General features: G+C 39.1%; 2 protein-coding genes across 2 annotated transcripts in view; one reads left to right on the top strand and one right to left on the bottom strand.

Annotated features, from left to right (window-relative positions):
• nuak2 (NUAK family, SNF1-like kinase, 2) overlaps positions 1-21,397 on the bottom strand; it is a 23,079-nt gene extending 1,682 nt beyond the window's left edge. The window contains exons 1-6 of the mRNA XM_082138726.1: positions 21,113-21,397; positions 14,817-14,937; positions 14,204-14,355; positions 7,025-7,090; positions 4,805-5,057; positions 1-535 (exon numbers count right to left, since the gene is read on the bottom strand). The exon at positions 1-535 is cut by the window's left edge and continues 1,682 nt beyond it. Coding sequence (XP_081994852.1) covers positions 1-535; positions 4,805-5,057; positions 7,025-7,090; positions 14,204-14,355; positions 14,817-14,937; positions 21,113-21,301 — 1,316 coding nt within the window. The 5' untranslated portion in view covers positions 21,302-21,397. The remainder of the gene's footprint in view (positions 536-4,804; positions 5,058-7,024; positions 7,091-14,203; positions 14,356-14,816; positions 14,938-21,112) is intronic.
• Positions 21,398-23,163: 1,766 nt separating this feature from the next.
• dstyk (dual serine/threonine and tyrosine protein kinase) overlaps positions 23,164-23,949 on the top strand; it is a 36,382-nt gene continuing 35,596 nt past the window's right edge. Inside the window, exon 1 of the mRNA XM_082138705.1 lies at positions 23,164-23,806. Coding sequence (XP_081994831.1) covers positions 23,620-23,806 — 187 coding nt within the window. The 5' untranslated portion in view covers positions 23,164-23,619. The remainder of the gene's footprint in view (positions 23,807-23,949) is intronic.

Below are 23,949 nucleotides of genomic sequence, written 5' to 3'. Positions count from 1 at the left end.
TTGTAACTCTCCGGGGATGAGGAATAATATCCCGATTCACCTTCGGAAGGCTTCTTCAGGATGCCTTTAGGAGGTGGAGGAGGCGGAGCAAAAGAGTTCTCGGTTTTCTCCTCCAAGGGCGTAGCCTGGGAGTCCCCAGGAGTCGGTTTCTGTTTTAGGCTCCCACGCTTCTTTAGGATGCCTTTAAACGGACGAGGCGATTCCTGCATTGTTTGCGAAACGTTGTTTTCTTTGCGCGACCTGCGTATTGAGCGCTGCCGCTGAACTGGTTCTCCTCCACCCGTACGCAACAGGCAACGCATCTTAGAACCGCTTTCCAGGAGAGGGCGAGAGGTGCGGCGTAGCCAGTCTGCGATGCGTGTCGGGCCGCCGGTTTGAGATGCCACATGTGTCGCACACACCGATGCGGTGTCATTCTGAGCCTGTAGGGGGAGCTGATAGCCCCAGTTGACCCACCAGTGACCCGCGATCTCATCCAGCGTAGCTCTACGCTCTGGGTTCACCATCAACATCCAGCGGATCAAGCCACACGCATCTGTGGGGCGACAAAGAGGATTAGCACTGGATTTAGCAACTGGGATGTCCAATCATGCTCCTGGAGGGCCACCTTCCAGCAGACCCTAAATAACCCTTATGCTCTGTTCGTTTGCGGGTTTGGGGTCTTTTTTCTTTTAAACAAATGTAATTTTACTGATTTAAAAATATTTTTTTTAACAAATGTAATTTTACTCAGTTTGTTAATGTTTTTACTCCACATTTGTGCCGTTTTGGGATGATTTATTATGTTAAAAAAAAAATGTTTAAATAGGTTTTTATAATAAAAAAAAAACAGATTTTGTATGTAAAATTCACTTTATAAAAGACACACATTTCTAACTTCTTTCATTCATGGGGATAACGGATAATTTGACATGGTTTAGTGTAAGATTTTTGCCCATCTTTTGGAAAATGCAGTTTTAAAAGTTCAAAATGATCACTTTAACCAGTAGATGGCAGCAGAGCTCCACTTTTTGACTAAATGAAAGACATCTTTTCACAAGTTTTTCCAGTTGGATTCATATCTACATATTATAAAATCACAATTATAACAATAAAAAAACATTTATAAAAAAACAAAAAAATTTTCAATAATGTTAATTTTGTCCATTTTCTAAGCGGAGGTCATCCTCAAAATCAGAAACAATGCAGAACACATAGACAGAAATTTGTAGAATTATATGAAAAACAGATGTTTGGAATAAATGATAAACTCAAAAGACTTTTCTCTTTGGAACATCTTGTTCAGGTTTGATTCCAATCATAATTTAACTTGCTAAACGTGATTTCATAATATGTAGATATGAATCCAACTGGAAAAACTTGTGAAATATGTCTTTCATTTAGTCAAATAGCAAATAGTGGATCTCTGCTGCCATCTACTGGTTAAAGTGATCATTTTCTTACTTTTAAAACTGCATTTAAAAAAAAAATTTAGATGGGCAAAAATTGTACACTAAACCATGTCAAATTATCCATGTTATCCCATGAATTAAAGAAGTTAGAAATGTGAGTCTTTTATAAAGTGAATTTTACATAAAAAGCTGTTTAAAAAATAAATAAAAACCTACTCCAAAAACATTTATTTATTTATATAAATTTAAAACACATAATAAATCCTCCCAAAACTGCACAAATGTGGAGTAAAAACATTAATAAACTGAGTAAAATTACATTTGTTATAAAATTACCTGGCTATTACGTAGCCTGGGATCCCCAAACAGCACGAGTGTGATTATTTTTTACACACTAACATAAAAAACAGATATCATTACAATACATTTTTTTTATGTGTAAATCTAGAAAACTGTTGACAACTGTACAAAGTCTCATGCCATGTGGACAAAGAGAACTTCTTATTTTATTTCAGCAGAAATACCCCAAACAGCGCACAAAGGTTACACACACCTGAACCAGCCACTAATGGCTCCTAAAGGTGTGTTTGAGCCGAACTCTGCAGAACAGGGGCGCTCCAGAAGTAGGACTGGAGTCATTGGACACCCCTGGACTACAACATTAGACTTCTGGCGACTGGAAGTCATCCCTGTATAGTGAGAGTTGGCGATGTGAGCGAGTGTTGGCGATGTCAAGCAATGTGGCGCAGTTTCAAAGTTCTATGCAACTGTGCAAATAATCAACAATATGGAATACTGAATGCTAATGGGAATGACAGCATGGGAGCACACGTGTGCAAGATACTGTAATCCATTGTTCCTGAAGACACACCAAACGTACACATTCTCAACTCTTCCCAATCAAACACACCTGACTCAACTCAATGCTTGTTCGTAGAGACTCCAGGACCTAAGAATAGATTGGTGAAAGTGTGTACTGTTGGGGTGTGGCTCCAGGAACAGGTTTGGCTAGGCTAGCTCATGTTACTCTGGGCAGTTTCTTGCTTCTCTATGATCTGCCACATGCAGAGGTAGAGCTTTAAAGCAGAACGATTCTCAGTAAGTAAAAGGCCACTTCAGCCGACAACATGGAGGCTATACGACCTCCGGCAATAAAGCTGCTGTCGTTGTGAACTTGACTCCCTGATCAACTCAGTTTTATGAGTCTGCCAAGGTCAACACACGGCACACAGTGCAGAGCGTTCTCTGCTAGGAATGGATGAGCTCTACCTATAAAACATTGACGTGGTTCACTAAGTTTGGACCTTCGACACACATAGTAAACCAGTTCCATGTCCCGTTTTAACCCTCTGGTGCTCTTCACACGTTTATGTTTTTATTTCAGTGAAATTAATGTACTATATTTTAGTTCAATAATGGTTTTTGTATTTTTAGGGGATTTTATGGTACTAAATTATATTTATGCTGTATTTATAATCCATTTATTCACTTTTTTGAGCATGAAAATTACATTTCTAACTTAAACTGGTAAATCTTGATGCTTTAAAGCAACAGACTGAAGTTTGATCTCTTTTTAAAGACGACGCTTGGCAGATTATTGCTCTGAAGTGAAAAAAGTTTACTTAAGAAAAGTTACAGATTTTTATGTTTATTGTCATGAAAAATGTGCAAAAATACTATTTATTTTTTTATATGAAATATATATTTTCAAAAACACGTTTTACTCTAAAACTGTGAGAACATCAAAGCCATAAATCTAAGCAAGTTGTGATCCAAATTAGTGTTGCACGGTGTACCGATACTTCAAAAGTATCGCGATACTCGGAAATGAAAAACGTCACGATACCTACATTTATCAGTATCGATACTTTAAAAAAAAAAAAAAAAAAAAACGCCTCCCTATGGACGTCTGTGTTTTTTTTCCTGACGCACGCAGCAAAGAACCTGCCGCTGTCAGTGTCATGTGACAAAACACTACAGCGAGATGGCTGCATGTGCGAGCACAAGTGGTCCACGACTCGTAGAAAAAGATGACCCGAGGAGTGACATATGGAAGTACGTTGCCTACCTTGCTCTGTTGCACGGTGCACCGATACTTCAAAAGTAAATCGGAAATTAAAAACGTCACGATTCCTTAATTTATTAGTATCGATACTTCTAAGAATGACCGCGTTCCAGATTTGTAAGGCCGGCGACACACTGTCTGCGTGTTGTGTCCGTTTTTATTTCGGCTCCCATGTTAACTGCCTGCGTGACACACGCGTCTGGGCGCAGCTCGAGACGCGCGGAAATCGCGTGTATGCTAGAAATAGAACCGACGCCTATTTTTCACGCGACACGCAAGCGTGTTGGAAGCGTTTCCAGGCAAAATAGAATAGGAAAAGATGTTTCTATGTCATTTTGACACGAATACATATTAATAAATGACATTTTGATGTTTGAAAGTTTTGACATAAATACAATATAAATGTAATTTAAAAAAATATGATCGATTTTCAAATATTGCACCTCTCAATACAGAACGAATTATTCTGTAGCCTATTTTGCCGTCAACACTGCCGACGTTGTCTTTGCTGCTATATATTTATGTTTAACATGAAGTATAGGCCTTCCACAACTCTCTCCCCACATGTCAAATATATCACCAATGAGGCTTATCATATGTTACCAATATTAAACATTGTTTAATATAATCGCTGTTCATATTTTTATTCAAAGTTCAGAATCAAGATAAAGCTCTTATGTTTCTTATGATAAATGAGATAATGCTGCTAAATTTATTTTAAAAAATTACCTTGAATGTCATTGCTCTAATTTATTTTTTATATTTTTATATTTCATATTTTGTTCAAATGTTTAATATATCTGCTGTTCATATGTTCATATTAGTGTGTTATATGATTAGTATGTTGTCCCGGTTTTAAAATAAAGCACAGCAATGATATTTGAGAGTGTTTCTCCCTTTTCAGGAAAAGTATCGAAAAAGTATCGAAATCGCAATACTTGACTTGGTATCGGTATCGAAACAATAATTTTGGTATCGTGACAACACTAATCCAAATTTGAGGTTGATATCTCAAAAAATGAGCGTTCAGTGAGATGTAGTTCGGCTGCAGTACCAAACGCTTCCACTAGAGAAAACTCGTTTCCAATGCGTAATTTCTGACCGCGAGGAGCACAAGAGTGACCATTGTTTGCAGCACCATTTAACCTGTTCAGATCATGTCCATGATTTGTGTGTGTGTGTGTGTGTGTGTGTGTTCACATAGCAAGTGCCAAAATCTTTACCAAGTTTCGTACGATTCCAATGAAATAAATCAAATAAAAAAAGCTAAATTTAAGGGTAAAAAACGTGACTGAAGAGCACCCGACTGGAACGGTCACATGCATGCTCTGTTTCACAAGCGCCTCACCGGATGGTTTGGTGGGTTTGCGGTAGTTTCCGCTGCTGATCTGCTGGACCAGGTTCTTGTGGTCGTGTCCGTCGAACGGCATGGCTCCGTGAACGAGTGTGTAGAGCAGAACTCCCAGAGACCAGCTGTCCACCTCCGGGCCCCGGTACGGCCGGCCGTTCACGATCTCGGGGGACGCGTATAGCGCACTGCCACAGTACGTCTGCAGGAACCCGTCGCCCTGGTACAGGTTCGACAGCCCGAAGTCAGCGATCTGGAAACACACAGTGGTTTAACCGTCAGTGCTCATCTCATACACTGAACTCTTGTTTAATAAAACCAGGGAAAACAGAAGTATCTGAGATCACGTTTCTGTGGAAGTCTGGGAAACTCCCAATGGAAAAGGTTTGACAACCCAAAAACCAGTGGTTTCGATTAGCGCTGTGCTAAACTTGACAACCGCGGAACAGAAATAATAGATTAGCATAGCTTTAAATGTTACGTCACATCCATGGAAGCGTCTCGTGAGCCCATACATGCTAGCTTTGTCGGCTTTGGACTGTGTTTGCGATCTGGTCACCCCATTATCAGCAGATTTAACAATATTCCATGATTATTCCACTGGGAATCTCGTTTCTTTTCCCAAATCTTCACTCATTTTCGCAGGGGATTATAAACGTTTCTTCCTTTGGTTCGCTTTTAATTAGGCCTGTTATATTAACTTTATTATATTATTTAAGTTAACATGATTTACTGATATTTATTTCAATGCTTTACAGGCTTTAGTGTGACGTTTCTTTGACGGAAGTGCTAGTTTCGTTACTAAATTGATGTTTGAGCCTCATTTATTATTATGATGTTATTTCAATGCTCCACTGCTGTAGTCGGTCCATTATCTTAAACTCAGCCCTAGTTTCCATCAGGGCCAGTCTTATCACTCATCTCATAAACCCAAAGCAGATTTATGCCGTTATCTCATGCCAGTTTCGATTGGGTGTCTGTTTTATGGCCTCTTTGTTTAATAAAACCAGGGAAAACAGAAGTATCTGAGATAACGTCTCTGTGGAAGTCTGGAAAATTCCCAACGGAAAAACCGTCTGAAGACTCAAACGTCGGTCATACATGACAGAAATTTACTTTTTTATTTCAATGAAAAAGTTTTTATTTAATATTTTGTATTTTTAGGGGATTTTATGGTACTAAATTATATTTACGCTGTATTTATAATCCATTTATTCACTTTTTGAGCATTGATCTGAAAATTACATTTCTAACTTGAACTGTGTAAATCTTGAATGCTTGAGTTTGATCTCTAAAGACGACACTTGGATGTGAAACACACGATCAGCGCCTCATTTCTCAACTCATAAACCCAATCTAGATTAATGCCGTTATCTCATGCAAGTTTTATGGCCTCTTGTTTAATAATACCAGGGAAAACAGAAGTTATCAGAGATAACGTTTCAAACAGACATGAAAAACATGAAAGTCTGGGAAATTCCCAAAGGAAAAGTGTCTGAAGACTCAAATGTCCGTGTGCAGAAGCCAGGGTTCGTACGAGGAGCTTAAAGTGCTGGAATTTGACCTTTTGAAATGTAAGTCCCGGAAAACAGCCATATTTATGAAGAGGTGCTTGAAAAGTGCATGAATTATTGAAAAACAATATGTTTGCGTTTAATTTTATTGATAAAACAGTTTTTTTGCGCAAAATGAACACTGAAGTCAGTCTGATGTAGCTATAGAGACATTCCTCATGGCTGTGAGTGTGATATTGCTCATATAAATATCCAAGTATATGATACAGCTTTAATTCTTCAGCTCAATCATATATTCATGAGGAATAAATCAGCCTGAATAAGGAGAGCGATATCTTTATCACAGTGTCCTTTCAGTGCTTAAAGTTTCCACAGTCACTGCATCCGCTGCACTTTATCTGTACCGTTTTGTTTTATTAGTTTATTTTTATTTATCTATTTACCTTTTTTAGAATTAGAAAGATAATAAAGATATTGTTTGATAAGCGAGATCTCTGATTGAAGTGCTTGAAAGCCACAATAGTAGTGCCTGAAAACTCCTGGAGTTTGATTTTCCAGAGTGTGTACGATCCCTGAGAACGAGTGCATTCGTGCAACGCCAGCCGAACGATTTTCTGTGCAAGTTTACGACTTTACGCAACAAACAGAAATATATCCTGAGGTCCAGTGAACTAGGTGTACGATCCTGAACCTGTCCTGAACGTACCTTTATATTGCCGTTGTCGTCCAGCAAGATGTTCTCCAGCTTAAGGTCGCGATGAACAATCCCGTTCTGTTAGAAATACACAGAGACAACAGCATTAAAACTCAAAACTCAACACTTTCACACTCATTTACACGACAACTGCATTCTGGGGGCTTGAAAAAGCAAACTTTTGAGATTCAAAGTGAACGATTTTAAAAACGCCGCCATCATCGTCTCAGTGTAAACTACACACACGTGCATTTGTGAAACGGTGACGTCATGTGTATTACGTGTTCAGTCTGTAAATTTTTTTTCGTGATTTATCAACTATTTTTCCTTTTCGTCAACTTAGATAATTAATGTGGTTCAAATAACATAATATTTAGAATTTCTGTTGATTAAACTAATCTCCTTCATTGTATTAAATCAAATATTAACCTACTTTTTCCAACTTTAAACCAACAGTTTCTTTACCGCTTAGACTCAGTGTTTTGTTTCTGTTAGTTTAGTTCCAGTGTCAGCGCCACCTACTGGCCTGGCAGCAGATTACAGCAGTTTCAGTCGTTTTCGCGGATGCGTGTGAACGGGATCGTTTTAACAACGCTGTCGTCTGGGCGCAAAACATGTTAAGGAAACCTTTTCCATTTCTCGTACAGCGTTATCGTGCAACACTCTCACAAGCTCATGCTATATCTTGTAGAACGGTTCAGATGAACATCAGTACTGGGCAGAGGAACTGGTAATGAACATCAGTACTGGGCAGAGGAACTGGTAATGAACATCAGTAACATCAGTACTGGGCAGAGGAACTGGTAATGAACATCAGTACTGTGCGGAACTGGTAATGAACATCAGTACTGTGCGGAACTGGTAATGAACATCAGTACTGTGCGGAACTGGTAATGAACATCAGTACTGGGCAGAGGAACTGGTAATGAACATCAGTACTGGGCAGAGGAACTGGTAATGAACATCAGTAACATCAGTACTGGGCAGAGGAACTGGTAATGAACATCAGTACTGTGCGGAACTGGTAATGAACATCAGTACTGGGCAGAGGAACTGGTAATGAACATCAGTAACATCAGTACTGGGCAGAGGAACTGGTAATGAACATCAGTACTGGGCAGAGGAACTGGTAATGAACATCAGTACTGGGCAGAGGAACTGGTAATGAACATCAGTACTGGGCAGAGGAACTGGTAATGAACATCAGTACTGGGCAGAGGAACTGGTAATGAACATCAGTAACATCAGTACTGGGCAGAGGAACTGGTAATGAACATCAGTACTGGGCAGAGGAACTGGTAATGAACATCAGTACTGGGCAGAGGAACTGGTAATGAACATCAGTACTGGGCAGAGGAACTGGTAATGAACATCAGAACTGGGCAGAGGAACTGGTAATGAACATCAGTACTGGGCAGAGGAACTGGTAATGAACATCAGTACTGGGCAGAGGAACTGGTAATGAACATCAGTACTGGGCAGAGGAACTGGTAATGAACATCAGAACTGGGCAGAGGAACTGGTAATGAACATCAGTACTGGGCAGAGGAACTGGTTATTCTCATTTCTGTTATATATTTACATTGGTATCTTGTATTTTATTGCTGTTGGTGTCATTTTGTAAAAGTGAATCCCAGATGAGGGATCTTGATGAAACGACTGAGTTATTGCTTTAGTATGTAAATGTTCCTGGTGTTGGAAGGGGATTTCCTGAGCCTGTATTATTCTTGTATTACCAGTTTCACTCAAAACACTTTCATAATTAGAGTGATTAGTGAAGGATCATGTGACACTGAAGACTGGAGTAATGATGCTGAACATTCATCTTTGATCACAGGAATAAATTACACTTTACTATATATTCACATAGAAAACAGATGATTTACACTGGAATAATATTTCACAATATTACTGTTTGTTTTTGTATTTTTAATCAAACAAATACGGCCTTGGTGAGCAGAAGAGACTTCTTATAAAAACATTAAAAATATTACAGACCCAGAACTGTTAAAGGCGGTGTGTGTGTGTGTGTGTGTGTGTGTGTGTGTGTGTGTGTGTGTAATCTGGGTGCTTCAGTTTCAGTGTAAAACAGTGTTTTGCGTTTCAGAAGACAGAGCGTCCCGTTAGAGGCGAGAGCTTTTGTTCTGAGGTTAAACGAGGAGAACGGTTCGGCCTCCAGCTGAGAGACACAATCATGCAGGACTGGAATTCCTCACACACACACACTCACACACACTTTTATTCACAGACATGAAGCAGCTGATAGATCTGAGGTTTTGGATCGTAAGATTTGTAATGTTTTTATAAGAAGTCTCTTCTGCTCATCAAGGCTGCATTTGTTTGATTAAAAATATAAAAAAAAACAGTAATATTGTGAAATATTATTCCAGTGTAAATCATCTGTTCTCTATGTGAATATACACTCACCTAAAGGATTATTAGGAACACCATACTAATACTGTGTTTGACCCCCTTTCGCCTTCAGAACTGCCTTAATTCTACGTGGCATTGATTCAACAAGGTGCTGAAAGCATTCTTTAGAAATGTTGGCCCATATTGATAGGATAGCATCTTGCAGTTGATGGAGATTTGTGGGATGCACATCCAGGGCACGAAGCTCCCGTTCCACCACATCCCAAAGATGCTCTATTGGGTTGAGATCTGGTGACTGTGGGGGCCATTTTAGTACAGTGAACTCATTGTCATGTTCAAGAAACCAATTTGAAATGATTCGAGCTTTGTGACATGGTGCATTATCCTGCTGGAAGTAGCCATCAGAGGATGGGTACATGGTGGTCATAAAGGGATGGACATGGTCAGAAACAATGCTCAGGTAGGCCGTGGCATTTAAACGATGCCCAATTGGCACTAAGGGGCCTAAAGTGTGCCAAGAAAACATCCCCCACACCATTACACCACCACCACCAGCCTGCACAGTGGTAACAAGGCATGATGGATCCATGTTCTCATTCTGTTTACGCCAAATTCTGACTCTACCATCTGAATGTCTCAACAGAAATCGAGACTCATCAGACCAGGCAACATTTTTCCAGTCTTCAACTTTCCAATTTTGGTGAGGTTGTGCAAATTGTAGCCTCTTTTTCCTATTTGTAGTGGAGATGAGTGGTACCCGGTGGGGTCTTCTACTGTTGTAGCCCATCCGCCTCAAGGTTGTGCGTGTTGTGGCTTCACAAATGCTTTGCTGCATACCTCAGTTGTAACGAGTGGTTATTTCAGTCAAAGTTGCTCTTCTATCAGCTTGAATCAGTCGGCCCATTCTCCTCTGACCTCTAGCATCAACAAGGCATTTTCGCCCACAGGACTGCCGCATACTGGATGTTTTTCACTTTTCACACCATTCTTTGTAAACCCTAGAAATGGTTGTGCGTGAAAATCCCAGTAACTGAGCAGATTGTGAAATACTCAGACCGGCCCGTCTGGCACCAACAACCATGCCACGCTCAAAATTGCTTAAATCACCTTTCTTTCCCATTCTGACATTCAGTTTGGAGTTCAGGAGATTGTCTTAACCAGGACCACACCCCTAAATGAATTGAAGCAACTGGCATGTGATTGGTTGATTAGATAATTGCATTAATGAGAAATTGAACAGGTGTTCCTAATAATCCTTTAGGTGAGTGTATAGTAAAGTGTAATTTATTCCTGTGATCAAAGCTGAATTTTCAGCATCATTACTAGGGCTGGGCGATAAAACGATAACGATATGTATCGCGATAGACACGTGATCAATATCAATAAAAAATGCGTTCGATAAAACGTTCGATAATTATTTATTTATTTTTTTCGTTGGAAGAAACCAGCAAAGCAAGTTTGATTGCATGAACAAAGGCACTCACTCTCTAGTAACTAGATAAAACAGAAAAAGTCAGCTCGCCTGACTTAAAGTCTGACCGTAGTCAGACCAATGTCGTCTGCAGATTATGCAAGACCGTCGTCAGTTTTTCTGTTATTCGCGTGTTGATGCGCTGTTCTAGCTAGTTTCTCAGCGCATACATGTGAAGCTCACATGCACTAAAAGCCTGTCTACCAGCGCCTGAATACTAAGTTATCTTTCGAGTCTTATTTTGCTAATACTGTTATACACACAAGGTTTACATAAACTAGTCGGATATGTCTAAAGTGAAAGCAAACTTGAGAAAATTGAGAGAAAATCTGCTTGTCAAATGCGTGTATAATAGACGCGTCGCGCGCAGCTCTTAAAGAGACAGTAGTAATAGTAAACACGCTGCCGCTTGTCCTTAAAAAATAAAAATTATCTCATTATTTACGCACTCTAATGTTGTTCCAAACCTGTATTAATTGCCTTCTAATATTTTCTAATATTAATATTTTGAAGAATGTGGGTATCCAAACAGTAGCTGGTCCCCATTGACTTCCATAGGAGGAAAAATATACTATGGAAGTCACTGGGGTACATCAACTGTTTGGTTACCCACATTCTTCCAAATAACTTATTTTCAACAGAAGAAAGAAACTTATTCGAGTTTAAAACAACGTGAGAGAGTAAATTATGAAAATTAGAATTTTTAGGAGAACTATCCCTTTAATGTTAATAAAACAACAAAATGTAAAGAGAAAATCACTCACTGCTCTTGACTAATAACTTTATTAATAGCTTTAATAAGTATCAATGTATAATTTATAGAAAATAGAAAGAAATAGATTTATATAATTTATAGAAAGAAATCGTAATATTATATTTTTGCCATATCGCCCACCCCTTTATAAAGCATTTCTTACGTATTCTTTCATTTTGCACCTTAATGTTAAGAGATAATTGTTAAGTGTTCATTGTGATTTTAGACTTTTGAGTTTTCCATGGTCGTGTTGACATTTCTGCCTTTTTAACTGATGGGATTATAATCAGAGGTAGGTTAAATTTAAAATAAAAAATCTTTAAATGTAATATATTTGTCTCCTGGACTGGTCCTTATTTTAAATATGTTATAAAAAAATTCAATAATTATCGATATCGACCGATATGAAACACTTATATCGTGATACAGTTTTCAGCCATATCGCCCAGCCCTAATCATTACTCCAGTCTTCAGTGTCACATGATCCTTCAGGAATCACTCTAATATGATGATTTGATGCTCAAGAAACATTTATAATTATTATCAGTGTTGAAAACAGTTTTATTTCAGGATTCTTTGATGAATAGAAAGTAAAAAAACAGCATTAATCTGAAGTAGAAATATTTTGTAACTTTTTTTTTTTAGGAATGAAATGAATGTTTATCACGGACGCATTAATCATAAGTGACATTAAAGACATTAATAATGTTACAAAAGATTCTATTTCAAATCAATGCTGTTCTTCTGAACTTTCTATTCATCAAAGAATCCCGGGGGAAAAAAACTGTATGGATCATGTGACACTGAAGACTGGAGTAATGATGCTGAACACTCAGATCACAGGAATAAATTACACTTCACTGTATATTCACTAGGGGTGGCACGGTACATGAAAAAACATCCGAACCGTTCGGTTCGCTTGTCTCGGTTCGGTGCGTGTGTGCGTCGCGCGGTTCGCACGGTTCGACGCATGCGCAATGTAGCCTTGTGCCCGTGCTACTGCTAATACAATGCTAAATCATAAATCAGACAAATGTAGAATAACATTACAATGTCCAGCAATCGATTTAAATAGTACACTGGGTTTACTTAGACATTTAATGAGATCAACTCCACTAGGCTATATGTTGTTTTTTTCACGTGAATAAATAGGCTACATAGATCGACTGTTCCACGTACCGGTATGTACTTTAATGGTCCAGTGGCAGAACTTGCCAAGCGTGTCAAAGGTTCTGAGTTCTAATCTGCACTCGTATATATTTTTCTTTTTCATCAAAACCGATTATGTTTATCAGCGGTTGTATATCAAGCAGGGACAGATTTGTATGAATTTTGTTTTGTGATTTCATCGGAACGAATAGAGTAGCCTAGAGTCTCCTCAACGGACTGAAGCGCGCGTCTGAGTGAAGAATGTGCGGCCGCTGCGGTGTGTGCGCGAGCCACGAGAACACTGTATCAGCGCCACTGATCGCAACGGCAACGAGCACTTTGATCACTTGATTAAAAAAAACACATTTCAGCGCTAGATTGCTTCTTATTTAACAAACGAACGAAACGAATACTTTGCTAGTTAACTGGAAATGTTTTATTTATTTGTATTGGTACATCCGTGCTGGGACATAATATCAACCCTGGCAAAAAGTGGTGACAAATAACTGTCCGACACAGCCCACGGGAAATGAGAAGCTGCGTTTTGCAAACACACCCCATTTATGAAATAAATAAATTAATAATTAGATAATTCAGCTATATATCATATGCTGAAGTAAATTTTTGGAGTGTTAAAGATTAAAAGAAAAAACAACAACAAGAACCGTACAGAACCGAAAACCGTGACCCTAAAACCGTGATACGAACCGAACCGTGGGTTTTGTGAACCGTGCCACCCCTAATATTCACATAGACAACATTCATTCTTGAAACATTATGGGAACGTCACGGAAATGTTCTGAAAAACAAGAAGTATGATTTCAAAAACGTTAAACAAACGTCCGACTAAAATGTTTCAGAGAAAGCGCTCCATGATCGATGTATAATGAGAGAACTGTCCATCACTCTGAGAACCTGATCTGGGCCTCTTCTGGAGTGTGTCGTTCACACGGATATTCAGAGCAACAGTTGTGTACGCGCTGCTATTGTTGTGTCTGCTAGCCGTTAGCGTGGGTGTTCCTGCATTAGCGTGTGCTAGCGTGAACGCCGGCCTCAAACACTGTCCTCTAGATCTGCTCATTCATGCGGAGAGTAACGAGTGTTGTGCAATCCATTCAGTGTCTCAGTGAAAGCCTATTCCACTGCATTCTGGGTAGTTTTCCAGGCTGTGAGAAATGTGAATGACGTCAAACTAATATTGAGTCTTGCTGACCTGTGCTTTCACAGAGATGTGTGAAGACGTGTTCCTGAACCCTGAACCCTCACCCCATGTGTAGTTGTGTACTCACGCGGTGGCAGTATTGTGTAGTTGTGTACTCACGCGGTGGCAGTATTGTGTAGTTGTGTACTCACGCGGTGGCAGTATTGTGTAGTTGTGTACTCACGCGGTGGCAGTATTGTGTAGTTGTGTGTAATGTGTATAGTTGTGTAGTTGTGTACTCACCCGATGACAGTACTGTACGGCGGACACGATCTGCCTGAAGAACAGTCGGGCTTGGCTCTCAGGGATGCGCTGTCTCTCACTCAGGTAGTCGTACAGATCTCCTCCACTGCCCAGCTCCATCACGATCACGATCTTATCCTTGTTCTCGAACACTGAAACACACACACACACGACTCGAGTCAGTCAGCTTCAGTTATACAGCGCTTTCACCACACAGGTCTCGATTCACAGCAGCTTCACAGAGATAGCAGGAAGTTTCCAGAAGAGAACAGCGTCTCAGTCCAGCTGGAGTCAGTTCAGTGATGCTTCATCTCTGTTGTAAAAACGTTACTTATTTAGTTCATTTATAAGCAAGCCCAAAGCCAATGTCGCCAGTGTCAGTCACATGATCACTCCACTAAGTCTAAATGACTCTGATTTGTCTGACATGGCACTAATGAGCCTGAGGTATGCGTGGCGTTATGCTAATGAGCGGGGGGGTGATTGTGGTGCGCTGAAGCACACTAAAGCAGTTTTTGGGGTTTGTCTTGATTACATAACGAGAACAAAGAGGTTTGCGTGACTGAAGAATCCCAGCGATCTGGTTACACAACACCAGCGCTCTCACACTCACCTTCATATATGCTGATGATGTGAGGATGACTGAGCGATGACATGATCTCGATCTCCCGCCGGATGTGGATCAGATCCTGGTCGTCTTTAATCTTCTCCTTACGGATGGACTTTATGGCCACCTGAAGGACAGAACACACACACACACAAACACACACACACACACACACACAAAATACATTCAAAATCATTCGAGTTCATATGAATAATAAATTATATTGAATCATTTTGATTTATTTTCACCAGTATCACAATATATAGCCAAATAGAGTAATATTTACGTACATAAATGCATCAAAATCATCATAATATTTATAATTTCGGTAATATGATATATTAGTAGTTTTAACATATTAATGTGATTAAATATGAAGCAAAAATTTTGATATTTAACATATTATTGCTAAAAATATTGAATATGTTAATTATATTAATATAATTTTTTTCAACATTGTTTAATATTAATAACATTTATTTATTAAATATGAACTAAAACAAAAATGTAAATATTTACTAATATTTACTAATATTAAACATGTTAATTATATTAATACAACAATAAAATATTAGTGCTGGGCGAGGATTAAAAAGTTTGTGTTTACATAATATAAGTGTGTGTACTGTTTATAATTAGTTTATATATATATAAATAAAAACACACACACACACACACATACATGTATATATTTAAGATTTTTTTTATTTATATATAAAATATAAAATATTTATATATATATATATATATATATACAGTATACATGCAAATATTTCTTAAATACATGCATGTGTGTGTGTGTATTTATATATATATATATATATATAAACTAATTATAAACAGTACACACACTTATATTATGTAAACACAAACTTTTATTTTGGATGTGATTAATCCTCGCCCAGCACTATAAAATCTATAACCTATTTAATAATAATAACATTATATTTACATAATTAAAATGCAGAAATGTTAGAAGTATCGTCCGGCCTCATTCTAGCAAGTTTTTGATTCTTTACACAAACACAAAATTTTAAACCCACACAAAAACACCATTATTTCCAGCAAATGACTGTATTTACTTTAGTTTTTGTGCATCGATAATGAAACGAGAGCAGATTTTTTTTTTGTTAATAATTTTTCTAACGAAACTTACGCAACCTTGTCATACTGAGTGATATTTACACACATGATTTATGCAGGCATTCCTTCTGCTCACAGTAAGAGACTGAGAAGCTTCTCACACTGTCACTCTGATCTCACGGTTATAATAGTGCTGTGATGTTCAGGGATTGTAATGGTGTGATGTCAGTGGAACCAGTGCTTTGCATATGAAGGGATGCGTGTGCATGCTGGTCTTTGTGTCTCGGGTCTTTTGTCTCTTTTGTGAGTCTGTATGCGAGTATCTGCGTGTCATCAGGCATGCTTGAGATTCCACAGGGTGTGTGTGTGTGTGTGTGTGTGTGTCTACAGGGTCACCAATGACCAGCAGATGGACAAACACAACTGAAGACACAGGAATCTCACACACCTGCGCTCAAACGTCAGACTGAGCGGCTTCGGAGAAGTGTTTTACAGCCTTGTGCTCTGGTGCTCTGAGACCAGAACCTGAAGAACCAGAAACAGCAACTCAAAAAACAGAAACAAACACAAGAATAAAAGCTCAAAACCGTGATTTCTAAGAGTGTACGATGATGCAAACAGGGAACGATATGGACGTTATGAGCAAACATTCCTCCAGTTACTTTAATAGAAGTCCTCCAAATACTTACATTTCTTTAAGTTATCTGGTCTTTAATAATGTTCTCAAAACATTAGAACAAAAACATTATTTATACATCAAGAATGTTCCGAGAACATTCTAAAGTAACGTTCAGAGAACATTCTAAAGTAACGTTCAGAGAACATTCTAAAGTAACGTTCAGAGAACATTCTAAAGTAACGTTCAGAGAACATTCTAAAGTAACGTTCAGAGAACATTCTAAAGTAACGTTCAGAGAACATTCTAAAGTAACGTTCAGAGAACATTCTAAAGTAACGTTCAGAGAACATTCTAAAGTAACGTTCAGAGAACATTCTAAAGTAACGTTCAGAGAACATTCTAAAGTAACGTTCAGAGAACATTCTAAAGTAACGTTCAGAGAACATTCTAAAGTAACGTTCAGAGAACATTCTAAAGTAACGTTCAGAGAACATTCTAAAGTAACGTTCAGAGAACATTCTAAAGTAACGTCCCGAGAACATTCTAAAGTAACGTCCCGAGAACATTCTAAAGTAACGTCCCGAGAACATTCTAAAGTAACGTCCCGAGAACATTCTAAAGTAACGTCCCGAGAACATTCTAAAGTAACGTCCCGAGAACATTCTAATGTAACGTCCCGAGAACATTCTAATGTAACGTTCCGAGAACATTCTAAAGTAACGTTCAGAAGTAACGTATTCATAGCTTAATGTGAACGTTCTAGAAGAGTTCTGTCAGCTGATTCCACAGTCATAATAAAGGTGTTTGTGCAGCTGCGGTCTCCTCTACACAAAGACGGCATGATTTCTGATAAATCATTAGTGTGTTTTCAGGGAAGCTCTATAAATAGCCTGAGCCGTCGGGCGTGTTATCGTTAGCATCAGGCGTGGCGGAGTCTGTTATCAGTGCTAAGACCTGTCTGGACTCGCCCTGACTCAAACTCTCTCTCTTTCCTGAGAATGATGTCCTTCCTGAAGAACTGACCCCGCAGGGAAAGTGGCAGACAATGTGTTCTGGGTTTACTGTGTCGCTTGATCTCGGAGGAAACGCATGAGCTGTTCCAGGAAACCCGGTCTGAGGAGAAACTGATTTCTCACACTTCCTGCTTCCCTGTTTCACTTCAAATTATTAAACAACCCAACTCAACTGCTCTGGAAATGGAAAATGAAATGAAGCGGAGCACAAGCTGTGTTCATCGTCTAAAACACACCAAACAAGTGCAGCGACGGCCCACAATGCAACACTGCTCGTCTAAAACACACCAAACAAGTGCAGCGACGGCCCACAATGCAACACTGCTTGTCTATAACACACCAAACAAGTGTAGCGACGGCCCACAATGCAACACTGCTCGTCTAAAACACACCAAACAAGTGCAGCGACGGCCCACAATGCAACACTGCTTGTCTAAAACACACCAAACTAGTGCAGCGACGGCCCACAATGCAACACTGCTCGTCTAAAACATGTCTAAAACACACCAAACTAGTGCAGCGACGGCCCACAATGCAACACTGCTCGTCTAAAACACACCAAACTAGTGCAGCGACGGCCCACAATGCAACACTGCTCGTCTAAAACACACCAAACTAGTGCAGCGACGGCCCACAATGCAACACTGCTCGTCTAAAACACACCAAACTAGTGCAGCGACGGCCCACAATGCAACACTGCTCGTCTAAAACACACCAAACTAGTGCAGCGACGGCCCACAATGCAACACTGCTCGTCTAAAACACACCAAACTAGTGCAGCGACGGCCCACAATGCAACACTGCTCGTCTAAAACACACCAAACTAGTGCAGCGACGGCCCACAATGCAACACTGCTCGTCTAATACACACCAAACTAGTGCAGCGACGGCCCACAATGCAACACTGCTCGTCTAAAACACACCAAACTAGTGCAGCGACGGCCCACAATGCAACACTGCTCGTCTAATACACACCAAACTAGTGCAGCGACGGCCCACAATGCAACACTGCTCGTCTAAAACACACCAAACTAGTGCAGCGACGGCCCACAATGCAACACTGCTCGTCTAAAACACACCAAACTAGTGCAGCGACGGCCCACAATGCAACACTGCTCGTCTAAAACACACCAAACTAGTGCAGCGACGGCCCACAATGCAACACTGCTCGTCTAATACACACCAAACTAGTGCAGCGACGGCCCACAATGCAACACTGCTCGTCTAAAACACACCAAACTAGTGCAGCGACGGCCCACAATGCAACACTGCTCGTCTAAAACACACCAAACTAGTGCAGCGACGGCCCACAATGCAACACTGCTCGTCTAAAACACACCAAACTAGTGCAGCGACGGCCCACAATGCAACACTGCTCGTCTAAAACACACCAAACTAGTGCAGCGACGGCCCACAATGCAACACTGCTCGTCTAAAACACACCAAACTAGTGCAGCGACGGCCCACAATGCAACACTGCTCGTCTAAAACACACCAAACTAGTGCAGCGACGGCCCACAATGCAACACTGCTCGTCTAAAACACACCAAACAAGTGCAGCGACGGCCCACAATGCAACACTGCTCGTCTAAAACACACCAAACTAGTGCAGCGACGGCCCACAATGCAACACTGCTCGTCTAAAACACACCAAACAAGTGCAGCGACGGCCCACAATGCAACACTGCTCGTCTAAAACACACCAAACTAGTGCAGCGACTAGCAAACTAGTATGACACCATCATACTCTTAATATACCATAGTGTTATATGGTACACTATACACTATTATGGGAAATGTACACTATTATATGGTAAAAAAAAAAAACATTATTTGGGAAGAAAAACTGCTTGAGATATTAAGATTTGCTCTCAGAGAATAAATATTAGAATAATTATTAAGAGTAAAATGTATTATAAATATTAATCTAATTTTAATTATTAGCCTAAATCAAATGTTAAAATCATTAAAAATGTAATATTTTAAATGTAGTGCGTTTGTGCTTGACAACAGAATCTTCATATAAACTACAGGAAGTATTTTTTGTTTTCCATTAAAAACATGTGAAATAGGATTCATGTATTTGAGGAATAGGACGTGTTTTCATCGTTATATTCATAGTAAAAATAGTTTTCCATCTAAAAACTACATGTTTAAACATAATTAAATGAACTGTACAAGTAATTCTAACTTCAATAATTGAATCTCGTATAACTTTCCAGCATTTAGATCTAATATCGTTTGGTTTTGTGGCTCTGAGGAGAGAAACACACACACTGATCCGCAGATATTCTCCCACAAAGAAGAGTTATTTCACCAAGGCTTTATTCTCTTAGAAATGTTCGTGTTTTGAGGATGTTTTAATAACTGTATGATCAATAAGTCATGACGACATGTTTTTACTTTGCTTTAACTCATCAAAATAAGACATTTTCAACTTTTCTTATACAAGTTATATAAGATTCAACTCATTTTTTAAAGTCAGTTTAATGTGATTTAAGTTGAAATGACTCAAATATCCAAGTTGCTGTATTTCAGTAAGCAGACGTGACATCACTTCCTGCAGGATCTCGTCCTGATAAACTAAAGGAAACTAAAGGAATCTCTTATAGAAGCACTGATGACCTGTGGGTCATGATCAGGGGTCAGAGGTCACGGAGAGTCAGGTTTGACCCCAGATCGAGAGGAATGTGTGTGTGTGTGTGTGTGTGTGTGTGTGTGTGTGTGTGTGTGTGTGTGTGTGTGGAGCCGCGGGCGGATACACAGAAAACCTGTTTGCTGAAGCTTTAGAAACTCTTCACAAACACCAGCTCCACCATCACATCTCTCAGTGGTTTACTCGTTAGAGATCTGGCGATTCATTCTTGTGTTATTATTATTAACATAATTCATGTTCAAATAGTGCGGCCGTACAAAAACAACAACAATAAAATATTAGGTTTGTACCAGTAATTTAATATTAATGATATTATATTATTATTCATAAATACAACAAATCATGAATAGTAAATTACTTTAATTATTGATTGAATTTATTTATGTTTATTTATGAGTCATTTATAATAATATAATTAGTATTGAAACCGTGTGCTTTAATAATCATATCAGTCGTACATTTAACCAATGATATATTAGACTTCCAATAATTTAATATTAATGACATTATAATATTATTCGTAAATAATAAATTACCAGTTAGAAAGATTAATTTACTCTTGTATATTATAATATTGTTAATCAATAATATATGACCACAGATAGAAAAACGTATTTACTCATATATATATATTATAATATTATTCATAAATTTGTTAGAAAGATTAATTTACTCTTATATATATCATAATATTATTCATAAATAATAAAATACCACAGATACAAAAAAAAAGATATATTTACTCTTGTATATTCTCACACTGTTAATAAATAATAAAAAACGCATTGATGAATACTAAAATCACCAGCTATTATTCTTTATTAATTAATGAGCAATTTATACAGATATCATTAATATTAAACAGTGCGTCGAGTCTAATATCTTGATATATTAATATGTGTGTGTAGTGTAATCTCGCGATGTTTCTCACCGTTCTCCCGGAGCGGTCCACGGCTCTCTTCACGCGCCCGTACGTGCCGTTCCCGAGGCTCTGCAGGAACTCGTACCGGTGTTTGATGTTGTGTTTGTGATGGTGTCTCTTCACCGCCTGACGCTTCGCGGGAGAATCTCCCGAATCCCCCGGAGACCCCGGAGCCCACGCGGACCCGCCACCGTCCATGTTAGATATGATATTATCATGAGCCGCGACACACGCGCAGATATTACCGAGCGAGCGAGTGACGCGCGCGACGAGCAACTCCGGGATCACTAGAGGCACGTGTGGGCGTGGCTCCGTTCAGTGGGGCGTGGCTCTTGTCAGTGGGCGTGTCCCTAACGGGAAGTACCGCCCTCGCGCTAAACCCATTGTTTGCTTTTTTTTTTTTTTAAAGAATTTATTGCACAAAGATCACAGGGGATGCAAGTATCACACACACACACACACACACACACACACACACACACACACACACACACAGATGGGATACGAAACTCTAGGTAAAGCAAGACAGGAAATATAAAGTAATAATAGTCTACTAAAAATGTTTTATCATAAAACATTTAAAGTAATAAGTCAATTCAATTTCACCTTCATTTATACAGCGCTTTAACAATATAGATTGTTTCAGTGATAATAGGAAATTAAAGTAACATATTGTTTCAATAGACATTAAACATACAATACACGAATAAAAAGAAATAGAAATAAATAACATGGAACTTATTTTTTTTTATTACAAATATTTTCTTTAGGAAATCAGAAGGATAATTATAATGAAACCGTAATGTTTTAAACAACAGAGCAGTTTTAGCTGATAAACAAAGAGAGTCATAGAATAACTTTAAATCAACTAAAATTGAGCTTAGAATCAGTGACTTTACATTTATGGAGATGAAACTGGCCGATTGTATGCTAATGATCTGCTTTCCACTGTGTAATAGTCAGTAATGATTATCCACTCAAACACATGTGATAACACACACCCCCGTGTGTGTGTGTGTGTGTGTGTGTGTGTGTGTGTGTGTGTGTGTGTGTGTGTGTGTGTGTGTGTGTGTGTGTGTGTGTGCTTCATATAATGTCCACAAGAGGGCGCCAATATTGCGATAAAACATTCCCATTTCATCACTAGTAAAACTGAAAGTACACTACACCAGGGATTTTCCATTTTAGGGAAATCCGCAAAAAAAAACATGTGTTTATTATGTAAAAACAACTTTTTATTATGTTTACAACTTTAAATTAGTTTTATTATGCTAGTAGAGTTAATCAAATAATGTTCTTATTCCACTTAACTACTACTCTTTTTATGATCTTTGCAATCATTACAAAACAATGTCAAATTTACTTTTATATGTATTATATTATAGGGCTTTACTTGTGCAAACACATTATACATGTATTAAAGACTCGCATAAATTGAGAAACACTGATTTAATTTGTGTCTTGGTTTTCACCACTAGAGGTCGCCAGGTTACAAGCTAATCAGTGTGGATGTAGTGCACTACTGTAGTGCACATCACTGCTAGTGAACTCAGATCCGCATACTAGCATACTACTCTTACTGTTTCTGCCATAGAAAGATTAGGTAAAGGTAGTAGGAGTAGTATACTAGCATGCAGTTCAGAATTTAGCGTGTGTCCTAATTTGCATACTTGTAGTATGCTCTAAGAAGAGTGTGTACTTCGCCATTTATGCTAATATTGTCCACTTTACAATGGAGATTGTGACGATTTGACAACTTTTTTAGTCGTACACAGTTGAAACTGAGGAATATTATTGCGATGAATATTAGCTGAAAGCTAAATCTGTCATGCAACGACAAAAAATACAGTTAAAAGGGGTTTTATCAACATTTTAAGTATAAAAATCATGCTTTGGTTAATCTTAATTATGACATAAAGAGTCGAAATCATTACTTGAAAAGTTGAAATTGTAAAAAAGTCAAAATTATGACATTCAAAAGTCGGAATTACCAGAGAATGTCTAATAAGGGAATTACATTTGAGCGGACTACATTTCCCAGCATGCACCAGTCGCGCCCGCCCCCTGGTCGTCCTCCTCTCCTAATGGAAGGGCAGCAGAAGAAGCGGCTGGCAGCGGAAAACTCCCGTCTTGGGGCTGAAAAGTGAAACATTCCCGAACCGAACCAACACTAACACCGGGATTATCGATGATCTGCGGGAGAAAAGCTTCCGAACACCCGCGAACCAGAACCAGCGACCCGGTTCGGCCTCCGGTCCGCCCGAGTGTGTGTTACTGACACACACACACACACACACACACACACACACACACACACACACACACACACACACACACACACACACACACACACACTAGTGTTAGTGTTGTTGTTGTTGTTGTTGTTGTTGCGTTGTGTTGTGTTGGCTCGGTCCACCCCGCAGTGATTCGGGCCTGTTTGGATGGATATGTGACACACACACACACGCACGCACGCACGCGCGCGTCACTCCGGGTTCTGGTTCTGGTCCAGGATCATGATGGAGAACCCGCAGAAAGCAGGTCCGCTTCTCAGAGATCTGACCCGAACCTTCAGTCACTACAACAAACACAACCTCCTCCTGAAGAAGAACCTGAAGGAGACCATCATCTTCTTCAGGGAGATCCGACAGAACCACAGCAACACCTGCAGCACCAGCACATCTGGACCCGAACTGGACTCAGGTCAGGCCGGTTCCGTTCACTGGTCAAATGACTCATCAATGCGGTTGTCTTATTTATGTCTCATTTCTGACACTAGAATTCATGATAGAAAACAACTAAATAATAGTAATAAGAATGAATTATTAGACTGTAACAATAAAATC

Source organism: Leuciscus leuciscus, assembly GCF_965113295.1.
Source record: "Leuciscus leuciscus genome assembly, chromosome: 15".
Classification (NCBI taxonomy): Eukaryota; Metazoa; Chordata; class Actinopteri; order Cypriniformes; family Leuciscidae; genus Leuciscus; species Leuciscus leuciscus.
The sequence above is the reverse complement of the archived record's forward strand: the minus strand, read 5'-3'. Positions and strand labels throughout refer to the sequence as shown.